Source organism: Porites lutea, chromosome 12, assembly GCF_958299795.1.
Source record: "Porites lutea chromosome 12, jaPorLute2.1, whole genome shotgun sequence".
In the NCBI taxonomy this organism is placed as follows: Eukaryota; Metazoa; Cnidaria; class Anthozoa; order Scleractinia; family Poritidae; genus Porites; species Porites lutea.
Window position 1 is genome coordinate 14,223,344 of NC_133212.1, and position 21,520 is coordinate 14,244,863.

At 37.6% G+C, this 21,520-nt stretch overlaps 1 protein-coding gene and 1 non-coding gene across 2 annotated transcripts; one reads left to right on the forward strand and one right to left on the reverse strand.

Moving 5' to 3' along the window:
* The first annotated feature begins 170 nt into the window (after window positions 1-170).
* Window positions 171-9,771, forward strand: LOC140953742 (metalloendopeptidase OMA1, mitochondrial-like). The gene is made up of 9 exons (XM_073403139.1): window positions 171-183; window positions 827-1,079; window positions 2,024-2,402; window positions 2,757-2,864; window positions 4,453-4,581; window positions 5,444-5,518; window positions 6,359-6,508; window positions 6,847-6,889; window positions 7,880-9,771. Exons 1-9 carry the CDS (start codon window positions 171-173, stop codon window positions 7,942-7,944), a joined length of 1,215 nt encoding a protein of 404 aa, XP_073259240.1. The 3' UTR covers window positions 7,945-9,771.
* Window positions 9,772-10,319: 548 nt separating this feature from the next.
* Window positions 10,320-10,393, reverse strand: Trnas-aga (transfer RNA serine (anticodon AGA)). Its single transcript has one exon. It is a non-coding gene; the product is annotated as a tRNA-Ser (tRNA).
* Window positions 10,394-21,520: the final 11,127 nt, after the last annotated feature.

Consider the following 21,520-nt stretch of genomic DNA (forward strand, 5'->3'; position numbering starts at 1 on the left):
GCATATTTGAAGTAAATACTTACTCCTTAGTAGCCGCTCCTTCAAATAAAGCAGTATGGCGGACTGAATGGCGGAACTAAGGATATACGATACGCTCTTTTTTAACAAGCAAATTAATACAAGATCACGGAGAATCATGTAATTTTGTTGTGTGTTTGTTTGTTTTTAGAATGTCTTTTCTGTGTATGTCGATTTTTCATTTATCCGTATCTGAAACAAATATTGTCCCCATAGGCCGGGTCACAGCATCAAGAAATCCCACGGAAACGCGTGCAGGATATGACCATAATGTGTTAATACGTAAAAAGTACAAGTATTTAAGGTTATGTTGCTCACTGAGTTAAGCCTCACACGTACATTTACAGTGTTTGATCAAAGGTTAGACATCACCGTAATAATTTGTCATAAAAGGTATTTTTTTAATTCTATAGCGACTATGTTACATTGTACTATTTCGATCAGTTTAGCCTATTAAAATTAGCTAGTGATTCCTGGAAACTGGTATAATTAGTGAATTCAGATGTATGATGAAAGGTAGCAAAACCATTTTGTTACCTGACCTTGTCACAAAGTGGAAAATCAAGTTGTTACATTTGAACTAATCGCTATTTTCCCTTCAATTACAGGCCCAGAGTCATTGTTGCATTGGCAGAAGAGAGCAGCATTTATATTCCTCTGAATACAAAATCAAATATAATACTTAATTTGTGAACCTTTTAAGCCAATCACCATTTAAAGGAGAAATGAACTCATTTCAGATAACTAGGTTGTTATGTACAAAGCAATCTACAGGAATGTCTAAGAGTCTTCATCATTCTTTTTTGAGCTGGCAAGAACGAACATGGAGGTTCTGTATTTTCTCCATCTCATCGACTTTTAGGGAGACGTGTTTGGTACAGCCATCATTTGGGTAGATCATATTACAAAGGCTCCTGGGGATACCAACATTTATCTTTCCGAGGATTTCATACAAGTAAACCAAGATTTGCTGCCCCATTGGCACCACTTGCTGCTTTTCTTGTTAAATTAGCTGGCCCACTATCCAAAGGGATCAAACTGGCTGCTATTGTAGGTGGAAGGTAGGGTTTTACTTTTGATGAACAGTATTTCGATCCCCATCCATACAGCTGCCTCACTACTATTATGATCACTTTGGTTATGATCCAGCCAACAAAATACTTTTGCATGTACATTTTCTTATAAGAAAACCCACTGAATGAGGACATTCATCTTGTTGATACAGGCAATCAATTCATGGTCATGGAACACATTTTTCTTTTTAAAGGGCAGGCAAAATAATGATAATAATAATAATAATAATAATAATAATTTTTTTTTTTTTCAGACTGGGAGTGTCTGTAATTATATAAAGAGTTTTAGTGTTCAATTCTCACATCTAAAAAATGTTATAATTTCCTTAGCAAACGACATCAGCATCAGCAATGTAATAGCCCCTCTACAAGAAAAGAATCCAGCTACATATGAACTAAATTTAGCTAGTCAACTGGACATGCACCCTGCTAACATGACTACCACATCAATCCACCTATTTCATAGTCCTTCAAGTATTATTTATAGGTGTGATTGCAGTGAAAATAAATTTGTTCTTTTACATTCCCATGGGGGAAAGGGGAACTAGGGAGTCCAAATTGCCACCTCCCATACTTTGCATTGCTGGGTTCTGCCCATTTCTTCTTAGCTTTTTCCCTTAAGGCCTTCTCTGATTGCAAAATATTGAACATTGCTGAATAATTTCCCCATATTTTCCTGCTTCCCACTTTTTAAGAACTCCCACCTCTCACCTTTTCCTCTCCAGCCTTCCTTATCTCTCTTACCCTTGGGCCTGAATTCTCCTAGATATCATCCCTTTGTCCTTCCCCTTATTTTTGCAAATCTGGACCCTCTCTAATGCCTTTCTGGTATAGTTAGTAAGTTTATAATGACATTGAAGATACTGAGATTGTACAAACAAATACCTAATTCCACATGAAAACATTTAAAATATTGATTTTCCATTTTTCAGGACTTTTCGCAAAAACTGGAAAAACTTATCAGCCAAAAACCGTTTGCAATTGTCTAAGGGGGTCACAGTTTTCATTGGAGGTTTTGGAGGAGCTTGTGGTGGATTTTACTTCTTTCACTTAGAAGAATCACCTGTGACACACAGGACAAGATTTATGCCAATCTCTCACAAGCAAATGGTAGAACTGACAGAAAAGGAGTATAAGAATGTATTGGAAGCATTTGCTGAACACATTTTGCCCCCAAACCATCCTGATCATGTGAGAGTTTTCAGGGTTGCTACAAGATTATTGTTGGCTAATCTTGGTGAGGAGATGAACAATTTATCTTGGCAAGTCAACGTGGTGGAAAGTGATGAAATTAATGCATTTGTTTTACCAGTAAGTAGAGCTCTACAATATTGCTTTTTGCTTTTTGGATTTGTTTGTCTGAAATCTGGTCCAAAACTCATCAAGACTTCTTTCAAAATTCCTAAACATTATTAGGGGATTATATTAGGGGATTATTGTGAAGTTGTAGTGTGAAGTACTACCCCCTGATGTACTGTATAAAATTGTAAAAAATTGTTAAGAACAAGAAATGATACAAAAGTGCTGTCAAGTACTGGTATTTTCATAATATTTTAGTCTAGCAATAGTGGCACAGTATGATTCAAGTATGATTATAGTAATCAGGTTAATAAAGTCATTGAAAGTTCTAAGTTGACTTTTCAAAATTTAATGTTGTATCTGCAGAATGGCCAGATTTTTATGTTCACTGGAATGCTGAAGCTTTTACACAATGATAATACTCTAGCAACTGTACTGGGGCATGAGATATCGCATGCTATTTTGCAACATGGTGTAAGTGTTAACTTAAAATAATGTCAGGGCATGAATTTTAGACCCAATGTTATTTAATAAGTGGTATTTAATAAACATAATGATATTATTACCAAAATATTTTTCATAACCCTACAGAATTTTCACTGGCAATTTTCTGTATTTTTTTCTTATTTTCGGAATTTTACCGTATTTGAAATAAACAGTATACATGTACAAGCAAAGCGACCGCCTCTCTTAAGTGACCACTGATCCAAAACACCAAACTTTTCCCAGTCAAATCACTGCACTTAGAGCCTTTCACAAATGGCCATCTCTTTTATGCATCCACTTGCACATCTGCTACCACCCACTTTTCTCAATTATTTGTAGTTTTAGATTTTCCATTGTTTGTATCCTCCTGTAAGCGATCACTTGAAGCATCGTTTGGTCTCTATTATGTTCACTGTATTTACTAGACCTCAAGGTGGTGGGGGAGGGAGGGGGGCGGGTTGTGAAGAACTTTTATAAGTGACAACATGCACATATTCATACTGTAGCCTCCCTCTGGGTTGATTCTCGTAAGCAACCACCTATTAAATCTTTGCATTTTGGTTGGTCAACCATGGGAGGTTCAACTGTAATTTCATATTGTGCAACAATCCTGAGAGACTTCTAGCAGTCAATATTGATGGTTAAACAGCAAGGGTTTGCTATGTCATTGTAATACAAGATCAGGGGCTTATTTAGGAAGAGGGGTTTAGAAAAGAGGAATTAGCTTTGCAGGCTATGGGAATAGAATTATGTATAACCTGTGCGGATCAGGTGTCCTTCTTCCGTTTTTGTTTGGGAGACGAAACCAAAAAAGAAACACTTGATCGTATTATAAATAGAATATGAAACATGCTCGCGCTGTTGAATTTGATTAGGCGAATTTTCCAGCTATGTTATACATGAAATTATTCAGCGTCAGTCCCAGTCGTCCTCTGCAATTTCGGGTGTGATATCACCTGTCAAGCCATCCTCGGAGACCCAGGGCAGTTGTTATGTCACGAAATCTTGTGCTTGGTCCTGAGTAGCCTCGCCGAAGACGTCCTGTGGGGTTTGTTTGTCAAGCGTTCACTTCTCCGTGGGGGAGAAATGAATGCATGACGAACGAACCCCAAAGGATGTCTGCAGGGAGGCTACATGAAGGTTCTAAGCCTCCTCTGGTCACACAGATATGGTCAAAACCTTGTCTTTTTTTCCCTAAAATCTAATTTGGAATTCATTTTGCACCAATGAAAATGGAAAATCAAAGTTTTAGCTATTTACTACAGCCTGAAGTATAATAATTTCCATTAAAAGTGCCCTGTTTGTATTTTTTTTCTTAATACGGCAGTCAAAATAATGCCTAAAATGCTTTTCAATACACTTTTAAAAAAAACCCCAGAGAATAAAGAAAGAAGACGTTCTAAGAAGAAAGAAAGAGTAAAGTAGGGATCTTGATGACAATATTCACGGCGAGTTACCCATCCAGTTCCTAACCACGCGCAACAGGGTTTAACTTGAGTGTACTACTAAAACCCGAGTTTTATAAGGGTTATTGCAATATATGTATTTTAAGTAATACTTGTTGTTATTATTTCAGGCAGAGCAAGTGTGTCTTCATGGCTTTATAAACATGTTTCTCATCATCTCATTGGCAATGCTCTGGGCTCTGTTACCAACTGATTTGATTGCTTTTGGTGCTCAGTGGTTACAGAACAGAATTCTTGTGGTAAGACTTTTTCTACAGTGGCCTGCATACATGTAGCTGGTGGTTAAATTGTTTTGGGGGAGCATGTTAAGGTGCGGAAAATGATATTGCACAACAGCACCAACGTTTATACAGGCTATCGTTGAATTGTATAGTGTGGCCATTTGATATCAGCTTTATTTTTTAGGTATTTAGGTATTTTTAGGTATTTTATTTATTTGCCACACAATGACAATAATTAGGAAAAGATGCACAAAAAAAATGTAGGAAGAGATGGCGAGGAGGCCTAAAAGAAACTATAAAGCTTATGTTAATTAGGCCTCCTCAATTACAATTTTTCGAAGATGGCATAAAAATTATGGCGACGGATACAATATAATATCAGGTGAAAAATTAAACTAATCAATATTACGGAAGTTTACAAATGTTGAATATCAAAAGGCTTTTTCCCAAGATTTTTGTTGGAGTATACTAATAATTATTACAAATAAATGCCTTAAGTGCTCTTTTAAAGGAGAAAGGTGAGGAAGCGTTGATGTTGTTGGTGTTTAAGGTGTTGTAAAATTTAGGTCCTTGATAAAAAACGGAAAATTGTTTGGTTCGAGTACGACAGAAAGGCAGACTTTTAAAACCCCAGTTTTGCTGCTCATAACATATGATGTTTTTAACTTGTTTAACCTCAGTGGTTGGCTCATTATGACCCTCAGGGAAGTGGTTAAAATTTACATTTTTCAGCCAGGGACCAGAAGGCATGAACTGGAATAAATGGAATGGAATAATGACTCATTTACAAGAAAATTCATTTTTCTCCGATTTATGGTTACAGTACTGGTAAATTGTTTTGTGCACTGATTTGACAGCGTGATTTAATTATCCTCATCAGATTCTCTTGCACCTCCCTTACTCAAGAAAATTGGAGGAAGAAGCAGATGAGGTTGGCATGACGATGGCTGCTAAGGTAAGAAGAAACCATGTAGTTACACTTCTAGTAACCAGTGTTGATTTCCTGGAGAAGACTTTTTTCTAGTGTTGTTCTGCTTGTAAATAGATTAAGCAAGGTCGGAGAGAAATACACAATTTAACATAGAGTGATCGACATGACATGATCTACCCTTGAATCATGCATGAAAAGGCTAATCAAGGTTTAACACTTTCGATTATCCTACTCATACCTCAACCCTCTAAGCTACTAGTGGGAAGACTAGTCTCATGTACCAATGGTGTTATCATCAGTTCTAATGTGCAAAGATATCATTGTAGAGATGGTACCAGCCTGCGTAGCAAGCGTTTCCAATCGAGTTATTGGGGGAAAGTTAGAGCGGAAGCAATAAAAAAAAAGATGGAAACGCTTGCTACGCAGGCTAAGATGGTACAATTTGCCCTGTACTGATGCCGGAAGAAATCACCATGTTCTACACTTGTAGCTTTGAATTTAGCCTGTGAAAACAGCCGTTTCTCCTCGCACCTTTCCGCGTGGGACTTTTTGTCCCAAGGGGCTAGGAGCGAGGAGAAATGACTGTCTTCACAGGCTACTTAAAATTGCAATTAATAACTCAAGATAATGCTAGGAAATTCGTGTCTTAATTGTTCATTATTGTCTTACCACCAATTTGAAGCGACTGTACCTTAACTTTGACGGAAACATCTTGATATATGCGGAAATTTTCTCCTAACACTTAAGTCTAATGAAACATAAAAGTCTGTATTTCAGGAAATTTAACTCCAGCAAAAATTCCATGCCACATAGTATTGAAGAGTAGTTTACTGTATTGATGTACGCGTATATTATAACAAACAGGCATGCTTTGACGTTCGTGAAAGTCCCAGATTTTGGTGGCGACTCGCAGCCGCACAGGATCAAATGGCCCAACCTGAGGCACTAAAATGGTTATCCACTCATCCTTCCCACAGTGACAGAGCTCAAAAACTTGAAACTTTACTGCCAAAGGTAAAAGTCGTTAACAACTGTAGGGATGTGTAAAATAGTTTAGTGATGTCCCATTAGTGCTTGAATTGGCACAAATTAATGGAGGGTATATTTGAAGTCATGGTGGGGTGCTTACATATTTGAAGTGGGTTCCTCAAAAGGTCGACCTCAATTTGGTAGTGTTGAGTCATAATTGACATAATTGTGACTGTGACATTCATCGTTCAAACTAAATAAGTTCTATTTTATGTGAAATTGTCATTTGTCAATGTCCGGCTGTCAAGATTTTTTTTGTTAAATGTATTTGTTATTCCTTTGCTTTTAAACATGTTTCATCATTATTTCTTTTTTTTCTTCAGGTTCTAGAGGCCAGGGCGAAATGCAGATGTCCACCTCTCCCAGGTAAATTAATGGACGTCTTGTTTCAATCGTATACAATCTGTATCGTAAATATACAGTGTATATCGTATGGTACCATCAATGATGTACCACGCTCTAACAGCGTAAATGTCTAAGTTGGCACTCTGCGCTCCAGCTGGTTTCCAAACTATTTATTTCGGCATATTCCAGGAAGACATTACCTCTCAAGTTAGCGTAAATAAATCATTGTTCTACGTGTATAAAGTGAATGTAACTATCCTCGCAGTTAAATGAACAACCTAAGTGGTTGAAAGAGAACTTGAAAAGAATCAGAAATAACCGGGGGAGGAACTCGAAGCCCAAAAGGCTTTTTCGAATTTTAAGTGCAGATGGGCTTTCTTCACGCCAAGAGTTTTTCAAGTTGCCCCTATTTTTAACGCAGTTCTTGGTGTCTGGATATCAGATAAAACACTCCGAGGTTTTTATAATTATAGGTTTCAAATGAATCCTTGAATTGAATTGATCCTTGAAGAAAAACCCGCTATTTTTTAGTAATTTAACTAGTATGCGTTCAAACGTCCTTCGCAGCAGTTTCTTAGTTTTCTAGAAAGAATAATGAGTCAGAGAGGAAAAAGCCGTGTCTAGCCCTTAGGATGTGTGAATTTCATCGATTAAACACTTGAAATTAATTGGAAGTTGGATTCCTGAGATGTCCGCAAACTTTTATTCAATGTTGTCAACAGAGAATAATTATTAATAATAGAACATCATACTCTCTAGGTGTGCCACCATTTGCATCATGAGGACGTGGTGGCGTTTCAAACAATCGATTCAATTGTGCGGACGTCCCAGGAATTAGACTTCCGTTTAATTACAGCCTAAAAAATAACTTAACTAAAATTGACATACCCCTTCATACCCCTTCTCTCTATCTTATGATTCTCTCTTACTTTTGGTGAATTGTTTGATAATGAGTTCATGCAGTGATGTATGAATCCGGCAATTTATCGCCTTATATTTTCATTTCTTTAGGTGAAGAAACGTTTATATCCCGGGAAGATCAACTTCCGTTAAGAAGACCATCGTCTCCTCCATAAAGAACAAGCAATTTAGACAACAGTTAGATATAATATAATGTTATAATTATAATAGTTTTTTTTATTAGTGTGCTTGTGGGAAGCCTTGCACTTCAATATATTTTGTGTCGCAAAACTTCTGCAACCAGTAAAAAAAGGCAAATCGTGTCCTTTTCCTTACTTTATCTCTTTCTAAATACTTAGACTAAAATTAATGGAATGAAAGATTGAAGGTCGAATTCGCCCCTCCCCTCCCGGGATTAGCGCTCTGTGTAACGGACTTAACCGTATGTAAAGCTATAGAAAATAACGCTCATAATATCATACAACCAGCGATAGGGAATATTTAAAGAGTGTTTTGTTAGCTACCACAGAACACATTTTTAAATTAGAAAAATGTCCTGCAGTTCAATTCGTATACGTTCCCTGGTCCAAACTTCTAGTATCAGCAGGTTTGGTTTGGCTCCTTCAATCTTAAACAGGAGTCGTGAATGTAATAAGTCGTCTTGAAAAGTCCTTCAATTAGGCTAAGGTCCTTGAAAAGTACTTATTGTTTTTTTGTTTTTTTTTCTTTCCTTGAAATTTGCTACCTTGTTACTGCTACCTTGTTACGCCAAACCATTCATTTTTTCTGTAAAATTAGATTATTTCGCGGACTAAAATCTGGCTCATCTTCGGTGTAAGAAGCTGAAAAACTGACGGGTAACGTAAAATCCTTGTTTTTGGCGTGGACAATATTTTAGTTTTTTTCCTTTTTTTTTTTTTTCACGTAAGAATAAAGATAAGCGAAACAAGTTTAACAAGACGTTTCGATGTCGCCATGACATCATTATCAAGTTACAACGATAAAATTAGAACTGTAAAAAAGTAATACGTTTGCACGTGTAAACAAAAATGTGTTAAACAAACAGTGTGTAGCCTGAGTATCAGGCCTTCCTAAAGGGCTAGGGGAGAGGAGATTTTAGATGAGGGAGGAGGAGAAGGTCTCTCCCTTTTTCGCTTCCATCTTTCCCCTTTTCCCGAGAAACGCCTGATACTCAGGCTAGATTGTGTGTGTAGGCTTGATTTCTTCTTCTAAAACAAAAAAACACTTTTTTTCTTTATTTCAAATGCTAATTCTGTACCACCAGTGAGACTGCAAATGACACCCAGTGACTGTTGCCACATTTTTGCAAAGGTGGCATAAAATAATTTGATAAACCATTGCTTAAGAAGTACTAATTTGTACCAATGTGTGACTTTAATGATTAAGTAACTAAGAATCACAAGTAAATGTAGCAATGCAGTAATGACATACATTTTATTTTGTTTGTAAGGTTGAAGAACAATTTTAACATGCCCGCGGGTAGCTACGCTAATCTTGGTGGGACATGTTTTCAGGAAATAAAAACAACTAAAAGTAACTTGAGACCTAATAAACTAAAACTGACATAATGACTAGACACTACTGACAATTAAAATTGAATGAAGGACTTAAAACCTTTACAACGTATGGAAGTTTTTGACTTATGGAGGACAGTTTTACGGTGAAAATGACCGGCTGACTGTCGTCAGCAATGATAAGGCGAACCGTAAGCAATTCCTCTCTTTTCTGTCGCATAAAGTCTACTCGCAACATAAGCATTGTTATCCAGAGCCTGAAAAGAAAAAAAGAAACAGAGACTTCAGAATCAAAATCAGAATGTTTAAACAAAAAATCTATCGTTGAATAAATGTAATATGTTTGTTTACGTGTGGTAATTAACCTTCTTGCGAGCTATTAGAGAGATTAAGGGTCACGTTTACATCGAACAGCAACGGTCAGATTCAAGTTGGATAACACTAGCGCGAAACTTCTTATTTTTCTGTTGAAGTACGTAGCAAACAGTAAGCGTAATTTAAAGGGAAAACTTGGTCACGTGGTACAAATTTACGTTCGTCGTTTGGCGTAAACATGACAAAAGAGAGATTAAGATTCACGTTTACCGCAAACGGCAAACGTCAGATTCAAGTTGAGAATTTCTCACAATAGAAAATAAGCAGATAAAAACAGTTCCGAACGATTCCTATGGTTAAAACTGGCATAAAACTACTTATTTTGGGGTAGAAGCAATAAAGAGTGGGGAAAAGGAAATAAGGGGTCACGTGGTACAAATTCACAGCTGCCGTTTGGCGTAAACGTGAATCTTAATCTCTGTAAAAACTTTTAACGTGAAATAAGCAGAAAGGCTAAACAGCAAAAGGATTACACACTCCAGAGAAAACGAGCAAACTTAGCTCCTTTACTTAAAACCGTCGCCTTTAAAAGAGATCTGCTTTATTCAGGTTTTGCTGTAGCTATGCCACTGATATTAATATTTAAAGGAAATAAAGGGAGATGTAAAGAATCAACCATAAGAGAACACAGAAAAAATCTGAGCCCCAGATGGGATTCGAACCCACGACCCTCCGTGTTCTAGATCGGATGCTCTAACCTCTGAGCTACTGAGGACTCGTTGGCGAGCAAGGGTCATTTTTGTGGGTTGGACTTGCGAACCGCATCTCGCAGTCACACAGTCCATCACAAGCAACACATTAAGGCTTAACTGTATCACACAGTCACATTAATAGTAAGAAATGTCTCACTCAGTAGCTCAGAGGTTAGAGCATCCGATCTAGAACACGGAGGGTCGTGGGTTCGAATCCCATCTGGGGCTCAGATTTTTGCTGTAGCTGAAGCGTCTACTGATAAAATACTCATGGTAGGTTAGTTGGATTCCTCTTTCCCGATAAAAATTTTTATGAAGGTTTGTGGCCTTCGTCGAGAAAGGAAGAAAAAGTTGGTAGATCGTGCAATATATGAGCGAGGACTCAGGAAGCTAGCTGATGACAAAAAAGTTTGTTTCATCTTGATTATTTTATGCTTTTGATGAGTTAAACAAAACAAATTCAAACCAGTCAATTTAAATAATGAAAAGATCATAACAGATTAAAGTATCTAAGCTAATTTTAACCCTCCATACATTTTATTGAAGTCAGTCCACTCTGTCGATTGATGGTAACGATTCTGTAGAACATGTTGTAGACTGGGACGAAGTAGAGCAGCTGGCCTGAAACAAGAGAAAAAGGTCAGTGATTGATCCTCACTAAAAAGACCACTGGAGGAAGGAAGACTTATGGTAATCAGAATCCGGAAAATATACGCTACCACAACACTACTAGTTGCACAACCACTACCAATACTATTACTACTACTACCACGACCACTACAACTACCACTGTCACACCACTACAGTCTACTACTACCTACTACTACTACTTATAATGAATTCGGAGGAACTTCATTCATGTAAATAAGTTAGTTATGAAGTTTATTTCCTCCTGTATGAAAATATGTGATTCATTGTTAGTAATGTAGCTGAATTTTTTAGTTTATTGTGTTCTTTGTTTTATATTTTGATTGTAATAGGCATGCTTTTGCAATACTGTACAATGATGCGGTCATGCAAATAAAGCAATTTATTACTATACTGTTACTTCCACTACCACGACCACGACCACTACAACTACCACTGCCACACCACCACCACCACCACCACCACTACCACCACCACTACCCACACCACTACAACTACTACTACTACTTGCACTTCCACTACCACTACCACCACCACTGCCACTACCATTACTACTACCACTACTACTAACACTACCACTGCCACTACCGTTACCACTGCCACAACCATTACTTTTCTACTTCTTCGTCTGCTGATGATTACTTTGACATTAACAATAATGATAATGACGATGATAATAATAATGACAACTGATAATCATGATGATGACGGCGACGATGATAATGATAATGACATTTTATTGCGCGTCTTCCCAAACCGAATTTACGAAAAGGATCGAGAAATCCGCATGGTGGCGCACTGTTTTGCTGAAGAGATGATCCGAGCAAGAATCTCAACTGTTTGGGATAAATGGCCACAAGCGTGACGTTTTTAATTGAAACCAGTGATAAGATTAACTCAAATATCTTAGTATTTTTTATATGGTAACAACATAGCTTACACTGATTACAGGCTCTAGCTTTAAAGGGGACTTCATCCTCCTTTGCTCCACTTCTTCCCATGGGGTATTAACCAAAAATGAATTGTTCCTGATGCAAGGAAATATCCCTTCTTATATCCCAGTCTATATTGCGGTGTACGTTCCAATAGCTGTAACAAATGACCAAAAAATATATAGATATGATATAGATATCAGGATCCTTAAATAAAACTCTTGTAGGTCTCTGTTGTTACTTAAGAAAAGGAAAGGGTAGGTTTCAATTATCAAGCCTCGAAATCGTCAACTCTTACAGTGAACTCTTTTGGTTGTCTTTGAACTCTTTGAAATATATTTGATACAATTACAGTAAAATGAATTTCATTAATTTAAGCAGGTACCAACTTGAAATAAGGTTGTTCCTCTCTTAGCGAAGCGCCAAAGGCACCGGCGCGAAAGCACGGGTTATAATTTTGTTGCGCGCGCATCGTGCAGCTTGCACGTGGGTCATAGCGACCTGCAAACCAGTGTGGCCCATATTTCCATGTTTTACTGTATATGGCTACCCGCAATGCATTAACGTCATCAAACAAGAAACTTGGTCGGCGTTGTTTTGACTATCTTAGCGGCCGTTTTGGCGATCAAGAAATGTTTTGGTCGATTAATTTGGACGATAAAAGTATATTACAGAGACATTAAAGCAATCTGGACCAGTAGCTACAAAGAAATAAGTGCAAGGTTTTAGCGATAACGTATTTCTAGTTAACTTTGTTACCAACCTGAGTTATGCAGTTCTCTGCCTGAGTAGAGAGATGGTCGGGGTAATAAACAGGGCTGTGCAATATCTCAGCCACAATTTGTTTTTCTTCTTCGTACGAGTCTAAGTCATCCTCATCGTCACAATCAAAGGGATACTAATGTATCAAAACAAAAACACAGTTTTTTTAATCTGCTGTATTATCAGGCTGTGCTATGAACAGCTTGCTTATATGGAAAGACCGTTTTTAAAAGTAACTTACAACGAAGACATCAGCATTGTGATTTGTTACATTGCATTGTTGCATTGTTGTCATTAAAATTATTACTATTATTATTATTATTATCATTATTGTTATTATTATTATTATTATTATTATAAACTTATGCTTATAACTTTTTATTATAACTTTAAATCATAACTTTGATGTAAACAAGAGTGAGTTTCAAGATGTTGAGAAACTAATTTACGAGTGGGAAGTTCCTGATACTCCCTCTGTTTTTTGTTTGCGGGGACAATGTCAATGTGGATCGCGCTATGATATGCAAATGTGGCTGATTTGTCATCCAACGTCATGGCCATGATAAATTCAGTGACCTGCAGGCGGAACTGCTTAACATGGTGTGTAAAGACGTTGAATTCGAACCAGTTATGCAAGACATCACAGGGGAAGAGTTGAATAGGGGAGCGAACACCACCCCGGATGCGCTTCTGGATATAGCTGCTAGCTGATCCAGACCAAATATTTAGGTAACACAAAAACAGAGCAGAAGCGCCAGTAGGCTAGCCGAGTGTTAGGATCGATTAGAAGTAGAGCCATTTACATTAGCTACATTCACGCCATAACGTTTTTCAACACGGAAGGTGGAATGGTAGAGGAATTTAAACGATACCATAGTAGGCTTGCAGAGCTAGTTGCTACAAAGAAGTGTCATTTGCCCTGCTAAGACCAGCTTTACTTTGTTTAAGAGGATCGGTAGTACTAGTAGAGTCTATTTAGAACTGTCAGACATGGATTTAGATATTGAAAACTGACTCTCGAATATTGGAAAAGACAATTGAGAACGTTATTATACTTTCCTTCTTTTAGTTAGAATACGTTTACGTCAAGAGACTATAAAGGGGATAGAGAGTGCATCCCCCATATACACCCTATTCCGTAGGTAATTCGTCTCGAGTTATTTTTAACACCACAGATCTCAAGGGGGATTAGACAACAGCCAATCACATAGCGCGAATGTGTTCCGCGTGGATGACCCATGCTGAGAGCCACGCGTCCTTCACGAAATGACGCAGAACAAAATGGGGGAAGACGCGGAGAGCGATTTTGCTATTCCTTTTGTCGACGAAAACGACTACAGCGAGATTTCTGCGAAAGCTGTGTCAGCGAAACCGAAATTAAAAAAGAATCGCCCTTCCTCTCTTGTATAGAGCTAACAGTAGAGCAGGGAAATCCTTAACACACTGAATATTCTCTCAGGATCATTTATAATTTACTGTTTGAAGAGAGCAATTTCTGGTTTGATGTTTATTTTTTTCAGTCTTTATAGCGATTATTCCTACCCACTTACTTTGTCAATTGTAGGCGAACCCTCCTAAAGCTGAATTTCAAGGGACCATATTCAAGCTCAGAAAGAGAAATAAAATTCGTCGTTGCTTATTTACGTCCTCCATAAAACGCGAAATTAGGCATTTTCACGTCGTAGTCGTGCAAAAACGGGAAAGAAATGAACAAAAAAGTGTGTTGCACGTGCGAAGTTGTTGTTTTGCTAATTAAACCTATTGTTTTTTTGACGTTCTAGTTGTCGTCCGCGTCGTTGGATCTTAAACTCCCTAAATTGTACAAACGACCGGTTTCAATAGACCGGCGAAATTTCTCATTTTATTAAAGCACTGAATTTACGACAACTTCGAGTTAAACTGATTTCACGGGTTGTCAAAGAGTCCAGCGATTCCTTTTTCCAGGTGAGCGCCGACTCATTTCGCTTCAATATTCAGGAATGCTCTCGATCTTTTTACGCTTCCATTGCCTCTCGCCCGACATGTTTTGTACGGCGTTTGGTCATGCGAAACCTCCACGAAACATCCACGCCTCGCGCGAGGTAACTTTATCCCGATTCTAAAAATAACTCGAGACGAATTACCTATGGAATAGGGTGTATATGGGGGATGCCTTCTCTGTCCCCTTTATAGTCTCTTGGTTTACGTTTACTTTAGAAATAGGTTTTAAATGAAATGTTTTTAATTCAAATAACTCTTTTCATTTGAAACAGAATTTTTTAATCGAAGTTAGGGGGTTTTATCGAAATAAATTGTATTTGTAGTAGTGGTAGTAGTGGTAGTAGTGGTAGTAGTGGTAGTAGTGGTAGTAGTGGTAGTAGTAGTAGTAGCAGCAGCAGCAGCAGCAGCAGCAGCAGCAGCAGCAGCAGCAGCAGCAGTAGTAGTAGTAGTAGTAGTAGTAGTAGTAGTAGTAGTAGTAGTAGTAGTAGTAGTAGTAGTAGTAGTAGTAGTAGTAGTAGCAGGAGTAGTATATGTAGTGGTACTAGTACTAGTACTACATGTAGTAGTGGTGTATCAGCAGTAAACGCCTTTCTCAGTTAATGGAAATAGCATGTGATATTTACGGATAATCGTTTATAAATTAGTTGTTTAAGGGTGTCTTCACTAACTTCAATTTTCTGCAACGAAGATATATAAAAGCCAACTAGGCTTACAAACCTCGCCAACCAGCAGTCTATATAGTATTACGCCCATTGACCACCAGTCAACAGAGGTGTCGTATGGTTTGCTGTCAAGCATCTGTAATGTAATAGAATAAGGCAGGTTAACTGAAATATAACTCAACATCTAAATATAAAGAAAAACTGAAGTTGTATGACGAGTGAAAATTATTTATATTAGTGGCTACTGACCATTGACCAGTCAATTGGGAGAATTTTTGTGTCAAAAAGAAGTTTCTTGTTGAAAGCTTTCTTGGTGCGGACCGGTCACTAATTACAAAGTTATAGTTCTAAATTAGTAAGCATCGAATCCCAAATAAATATTAATCAATTAACGGTCATAACCACTGATCTTAACTAGTAAGCTGCTAATAAAAAAACTTTGTTTTCTTTTTTCATAAAAAATCCAGTAATCAAAACGCGACACAAACTTATCACAGTCTTAGAAATGTCTAGTGTCATTCAGTCATGATTCAGATCGATGTGTTCTCAACTCTTTCCTTCTTGTTTGATATGTAATTCTCAAACTCATTAATAATTCATTAAGAAAATACAAAGGAAATTAATGTTTAATGAGTGTTTGGAAATCGGATGAAACACTGCTTAGTATTTGCATCCTTAATTTCTCCTTCAAAAATGATTTTGTTTGAGAAGAAATATCAAACATTCGACACAGTGTTTCATCACCAGATGAAACACCTCGAAGTTCGTCAAAAATACTCCGCTGCGCGTCGTATTTTCAACTCTCTTCTCGGTGTTTCATCTGGTGATGAAACACTGCATCTCATGTTTGATATATTACTTAAACACTGCTCCTCGTGCTTGATATGCACTTCAATTTTTTTATTGTGTGTTTGTTATGCTATCAAACCCTAGCTCTCGTGTTTGATTTGCAGTTAAATTTGCTCCTTATTACTTCGGCGGAGCGAGAAGTAAAGATTCGCGACGCCCAGGAATGTTCAAAGTTGATACTTTTGGTACAAGATTGGGCACGCAAAGTATGAAGGTTTTCGGCTAATTTATTTGGCTATTTGACGAAGTGACAGCCGAACTGGTTCGAGACATCTCGAGATCACTTTGACTTCTTTGATTTATTCTTTAACTTATTCGAGGAAGAAAGAATTATTATTTTGGCTTTCGCGAGGTTTGAACCGACTCACCTGTGTGACCCGTCAGAACAGAGGAGACTCTAAGTTGAGGGATTAGCCGATTGCGCTACACTGAGGCCCAAGGCAGTTCGGGATATGAAAAATAGCTATGAAATTATGCACTAGTCTCGGGACAAGATTGGGTGCGCAAGTTTGTGACGTTTCGGCTTATTTCGGCTATTTCAGGAAATGAGACCGGACTACTTATCGAGATATCTTGAGATCACTACGAGTTTTGTCTTTCATTTACTCGAGGAATAAATAGAGGATATTACACGACCGCGCAGAGACACGAAATTTCTCTTCGAGTGTTGAAAAACATTTCACGAGTGAGCGCTCCTTTCGAACTGTTTTATGATGAATTTAAATTACAAAATGCTGCACGAAGACGTTTTGTCTTTGTTGAGTGTTACGTAGTAATATTACTTTCATACGTTGCGTGACTTCCTCGAACGTTCTCTACGTTTTTGGATTAGTCATGAATAATTAATTAGGGCATGTTTACATTTCAGCATGAGTCAGCAGATTTGCATCAGTTACTGAAATCATAAAATATGTCGAAAAGCTACTGCTATTCGCCTGTTTAATATTTTCTAGAACCTTATGTCAAACGGTATACAAGTTCCAAGCGAGTTCTTTTGGCGAACTAAGTTTTTTCCTATGAGCTGGAGTGCTGTGTCTACTCAAGTGTGACGAAGGTCGATTTTCAAGTTCTGTATTTACAAGTTGGCGGAAGCCATAAGATATCTGAAGTTCAAGTGAGAGTTTGTTATTATTGGCAGAGGCCGTTTAGTTTTACTTAAGTTCAAGTCAAGTTTGTGTTGGCAGATGCTGTGTTTTAAAGCTCTGTAAAGACTACATAATGTTCCTTTGGTATTAAACTTCCTTGTGTTAATCCGACATCCCTGCGTGCTAATAGTCAGTGAATAGTTATCCTCAAAACATTCGAATTTGTAACATTGAATTTTAGCCAATTTCATGCTCAACGTAATTGACTCCTTGCCCATGCCTTACATATCTTTAATCAGTACATAAGACTGCTGTGCTGTTTTTGAAGCCTGATGTAAGAAAAATAGAGAATTTTGTTTTCACTGTTTATCTTGTTAGACTTCTTAGTCACTGCCACTAACCTCATATTTGACTTAGGTCTAAACGTTTAGACCCAAGTCAAATTTAGAAGGATTTGTATGGAGTCACCAGAGCATAACCGGGTTAATATCTAAGAGATAATTTGCCCCGAGATGCTAGCTTTTGGCAAGCAGGCCTCTTGGATGTTGCTCTTTTCAGAATATCCTGACAAATCCCATAATTTCACAAATTAACAAGTTATCATATTGCATTTCTTACTATTCCTCCGCGTTTACAATTAATCAGTTCCACAACCACGACGCTCAAGTGTACGCTCCGTAGAGTCTTGTGTTTGATTTTTATCTAAGCGCTGATGCACAGTTTTTGTTTGAAGTGATATTAAACGGCATATATCTTGTATTTGATGGCTAGATCTGTAATCCGAATATAAAAAATTGGGCCTACCTCGGGTGCCATGTAACGTGGCGTTCCACAGATGCCTGTGGTTGTTTGTTCTTTAACTGCTGTCGCGAGCCCAAAGTCACCTATTTTTAGGTGGCCATCTTCCTCCAATAGTAGATTTTCCAGCTTTAAATCCCTAGTCAAACAACAATAAAAAATATTCTCGTTTTGTTGTTGTTGTTATTTTATAGTACGTTGTTGTTGTTGTTGTTTCACAAACTATAGATTGAATTCTGCAAAAAGTCCAAAAAATAACTTTTCACGTTGTAGAAAATGCCAAACCGGTAGCTTTTAAAATTATTATTGGATCGCAGTTTTGTAAAATAGGCTTTCCCGGTCGTCAGTGCAAAGCCCAGTTTTCCATTTAGTAACCAATAATAAGAAATTATTGTAATGAATTGTAAATGTAATGTATTGTAATTGTTTGTGTGTCCGAAATAAAAAATAATAATAAAAAAAACTTTCCACGATATGGAAAATTCCAAACCGTTATATTAAGGAGGGTGGAGTGGGGGTGTGAGGGCGAGGGGCGGAGTAAAGGAGGGAGGTGTACGGTAAATGAATTAAGAACTCATTTAATCAAAATAGTTGATCTGCTTATAAAATGCATCCCTTACACACATAGAACTTTAATTCACGTGATACTGTTTGTTTCCAAATTAATCATTAATTAATTAATATTTTTGAATGATTAAGTGCATCCTTAGAGTGTCGTCTCAGTATTTATGTTTGATTAAATACAACACCCTGCCTTATTTACCTGTGAATAATTCCTTTGGTATGTATGAACTCTAACCCGCAGATTATTTCGGCTGCAAAAAATCTAAAATCAAGCACTTTGTTATTGACACAATTATAATGAAAATCATATATTGATAATTATAATATTAAACAACCAAATCAAATTATACAAGCAACAACAGCCAGGGAGGTACCCCCTCTCCCATCCAGAGTATTGCAGGTGAAACTATCTCATTACCTGCAAATGTTCTCCGAAAATTTCTTGACAGCCGACAGCTGTGTCTCAAGATTTCCGTTGCTGCAAAATTCCATTATAATACCAAGGAATCCCTATCGAAAAAAGGAAGAAAAACAGTAGTACGATGTTCCTTACACAAACGTAACATGTAAACTACTTTTCCACGCGTCGTTTTCATTGTCATAAAAAAAATCATTTATATCACTGGCATACCTTGAGTTTCGGATAATTGTGTTTAAATTTTTGAGTACTTGCTGACTAGTGTCATTTGACTATATCGAAGGCTCAGGTATAAAATATATTTTTGGTTTGGCGTGTTTTTATTAGTTCTTCGCTGACCAGTTGTTGGTTCTCAGGAGGAATTTAGTTTCCTTCTTGCGTAAAAAGAAATTAACGTTTAATTACTGCCGATAGATCCAACGGTGAGTCATGGTGCTGTCCAAGTAATATTCACGCTACGTCACCTACCGTGATGATTAGATTTAGAGCCTCCTCTCGAAAACGCGTTCCTCTTCGAATGTGTTTTTGTTATTAAGTGCCCCCATTCTGCTAAGCGCCCCCATCGTAATATTAGGGAACGTATCAACTGAGGTTCATATTAAAATCCTTTAATTGCTCAAAGAACGAACGGTAATGCCACCTTACAAAAACAGTGGTCCTCGTCTGAGTTTTTCACGTTAACTGAACATTCACAATATATTTTTGTTACTGTTACAGTTTCTGTTATTGCCTCTTTTAATAAAAGTAATATTAAAGTTTTGTTTTGAGCAGTCGGTTGTTTCTCAAAGAAGAAATAAGCGTCCTGTGCTGATTAAGCGCCCTGTCTCAAATAAGCGATACCTTGAGAAACCAAAAGTAAATAAGCCCCACGGGCGCTAAATCGAATCATTACCGTTCGGTAATTTTGTGAATAAGAGGGAGGTGAGGGGGTAGTGAAATGTAAAAAAAACATGGGACTGGAATAGAACTTTTTTGGTTGTTTTTGTAAGGAAATTACAACCAAAATGTAGAATTTATCCCAGGATTAGTGCTTAGTCAGACTTCGAACAGGAGCTAGGTGTCATCCTTTAATCGTATCATAAAAATTTATCCATACCTTTACGCAAATCAAGCCACAGATGTTTGTCACGAATCCTGTTCCCCGACATTGGGCAAGCATTGCTACTTCTTTTTTACCCTCCTTTCTTTTTACTAGTTTCATGGCGTAATCTTGAGAAGAGTTACGGTTGGCAACCTGGAAAACCTAAGCAATGATACATATCTTTTAAGAGTGAGTGATACTAAGATAGCTTTTGTTTCCACAAGGGTACGTAGAGATTCCCGTTAGAAATGTTTTGAGAGTAACAATCGGTAAACAACCTAACATGAAAACATTGATTTTGTTATTACACTGTCTCGTAAAAATAACCCAGAGTAGATGAATTTTGCTGGCTGGCCTAAGCAAGCCATCTTCCATTTTAAGAGGCTTTTGTTTTGATTTAGCATATAAGCGGTGAAATTCTCTCGATTTTTTTTATGTCAGATTTGGGGCGTGCGCATGGATATTAGGGACCTTACGATCCGACAACGGCGACGTCCATAAAAACGTCGCCTGAAAAAAAGACTTCACATGCTTTCACTTTTTTGGCGATTATTCCAAGGGATCCAGTTACTTAAAAGAAGGGGATATGGGTTGGAGAAGAGAAGGGACCGCGCCCGAGTTCTGACAGAGACGGTAGAATTTATCGCCTTGCCGTCGCTGTTCTCAAGTAAACTTAAAATTTGGTCATTTCACGTCGTAATTATGCAGGGACTGCAAAGAAATGTACATAAAAGCGTGATGCACGTGCAGAGTTATTGTTCTGCTCATTAAACCCATTGCTTTTGGCGTTCCCGTTGCCGTTGTTGTCGTAGTTTCGTAAGGTCGCAGAAACGATGACGGCACAATGAACAAGAAAGCGCAAATTAAGAAAGCAATAGGATTAGATAAGAGAGTATGGATCAATTTAGGTTTCTAGGAAACTGCCAATGACCTACCCTTCCCCTAAGCCAACATTAACATTTATTTCTCGTTTAGGACAAAATGTTGATTTAGGGGAGGGGTAGGTGCGGAGTTTCCCAGAAACCTAAATTGATCGTATGATGAGATAGAGAGGGAATCTTAGGGCGTAGGCCACGATATCCGACACGAACGTGAACGTGGTCTGCAATTACTAGGCAAGCATTGCTACTTCTTGTAACTTTTTCATCCTTTTACTTGTCGAATAAGGTTACAATAGGGCCATTTATACGAGGAAAAATAAGACGCGTCTTACATAAGACGCGTCTTAAATAAGACGCGAACTTTCCGTATAAACGGCACATTTCGTCTAAAATAAGACGCGGCTTAGCTAAGACGCGTCTTATTAGATAAGACATGCTCGTATAAATGGTACAGTTCGGGTCTTATTTAAGACGCGTCTTATGTAAGACG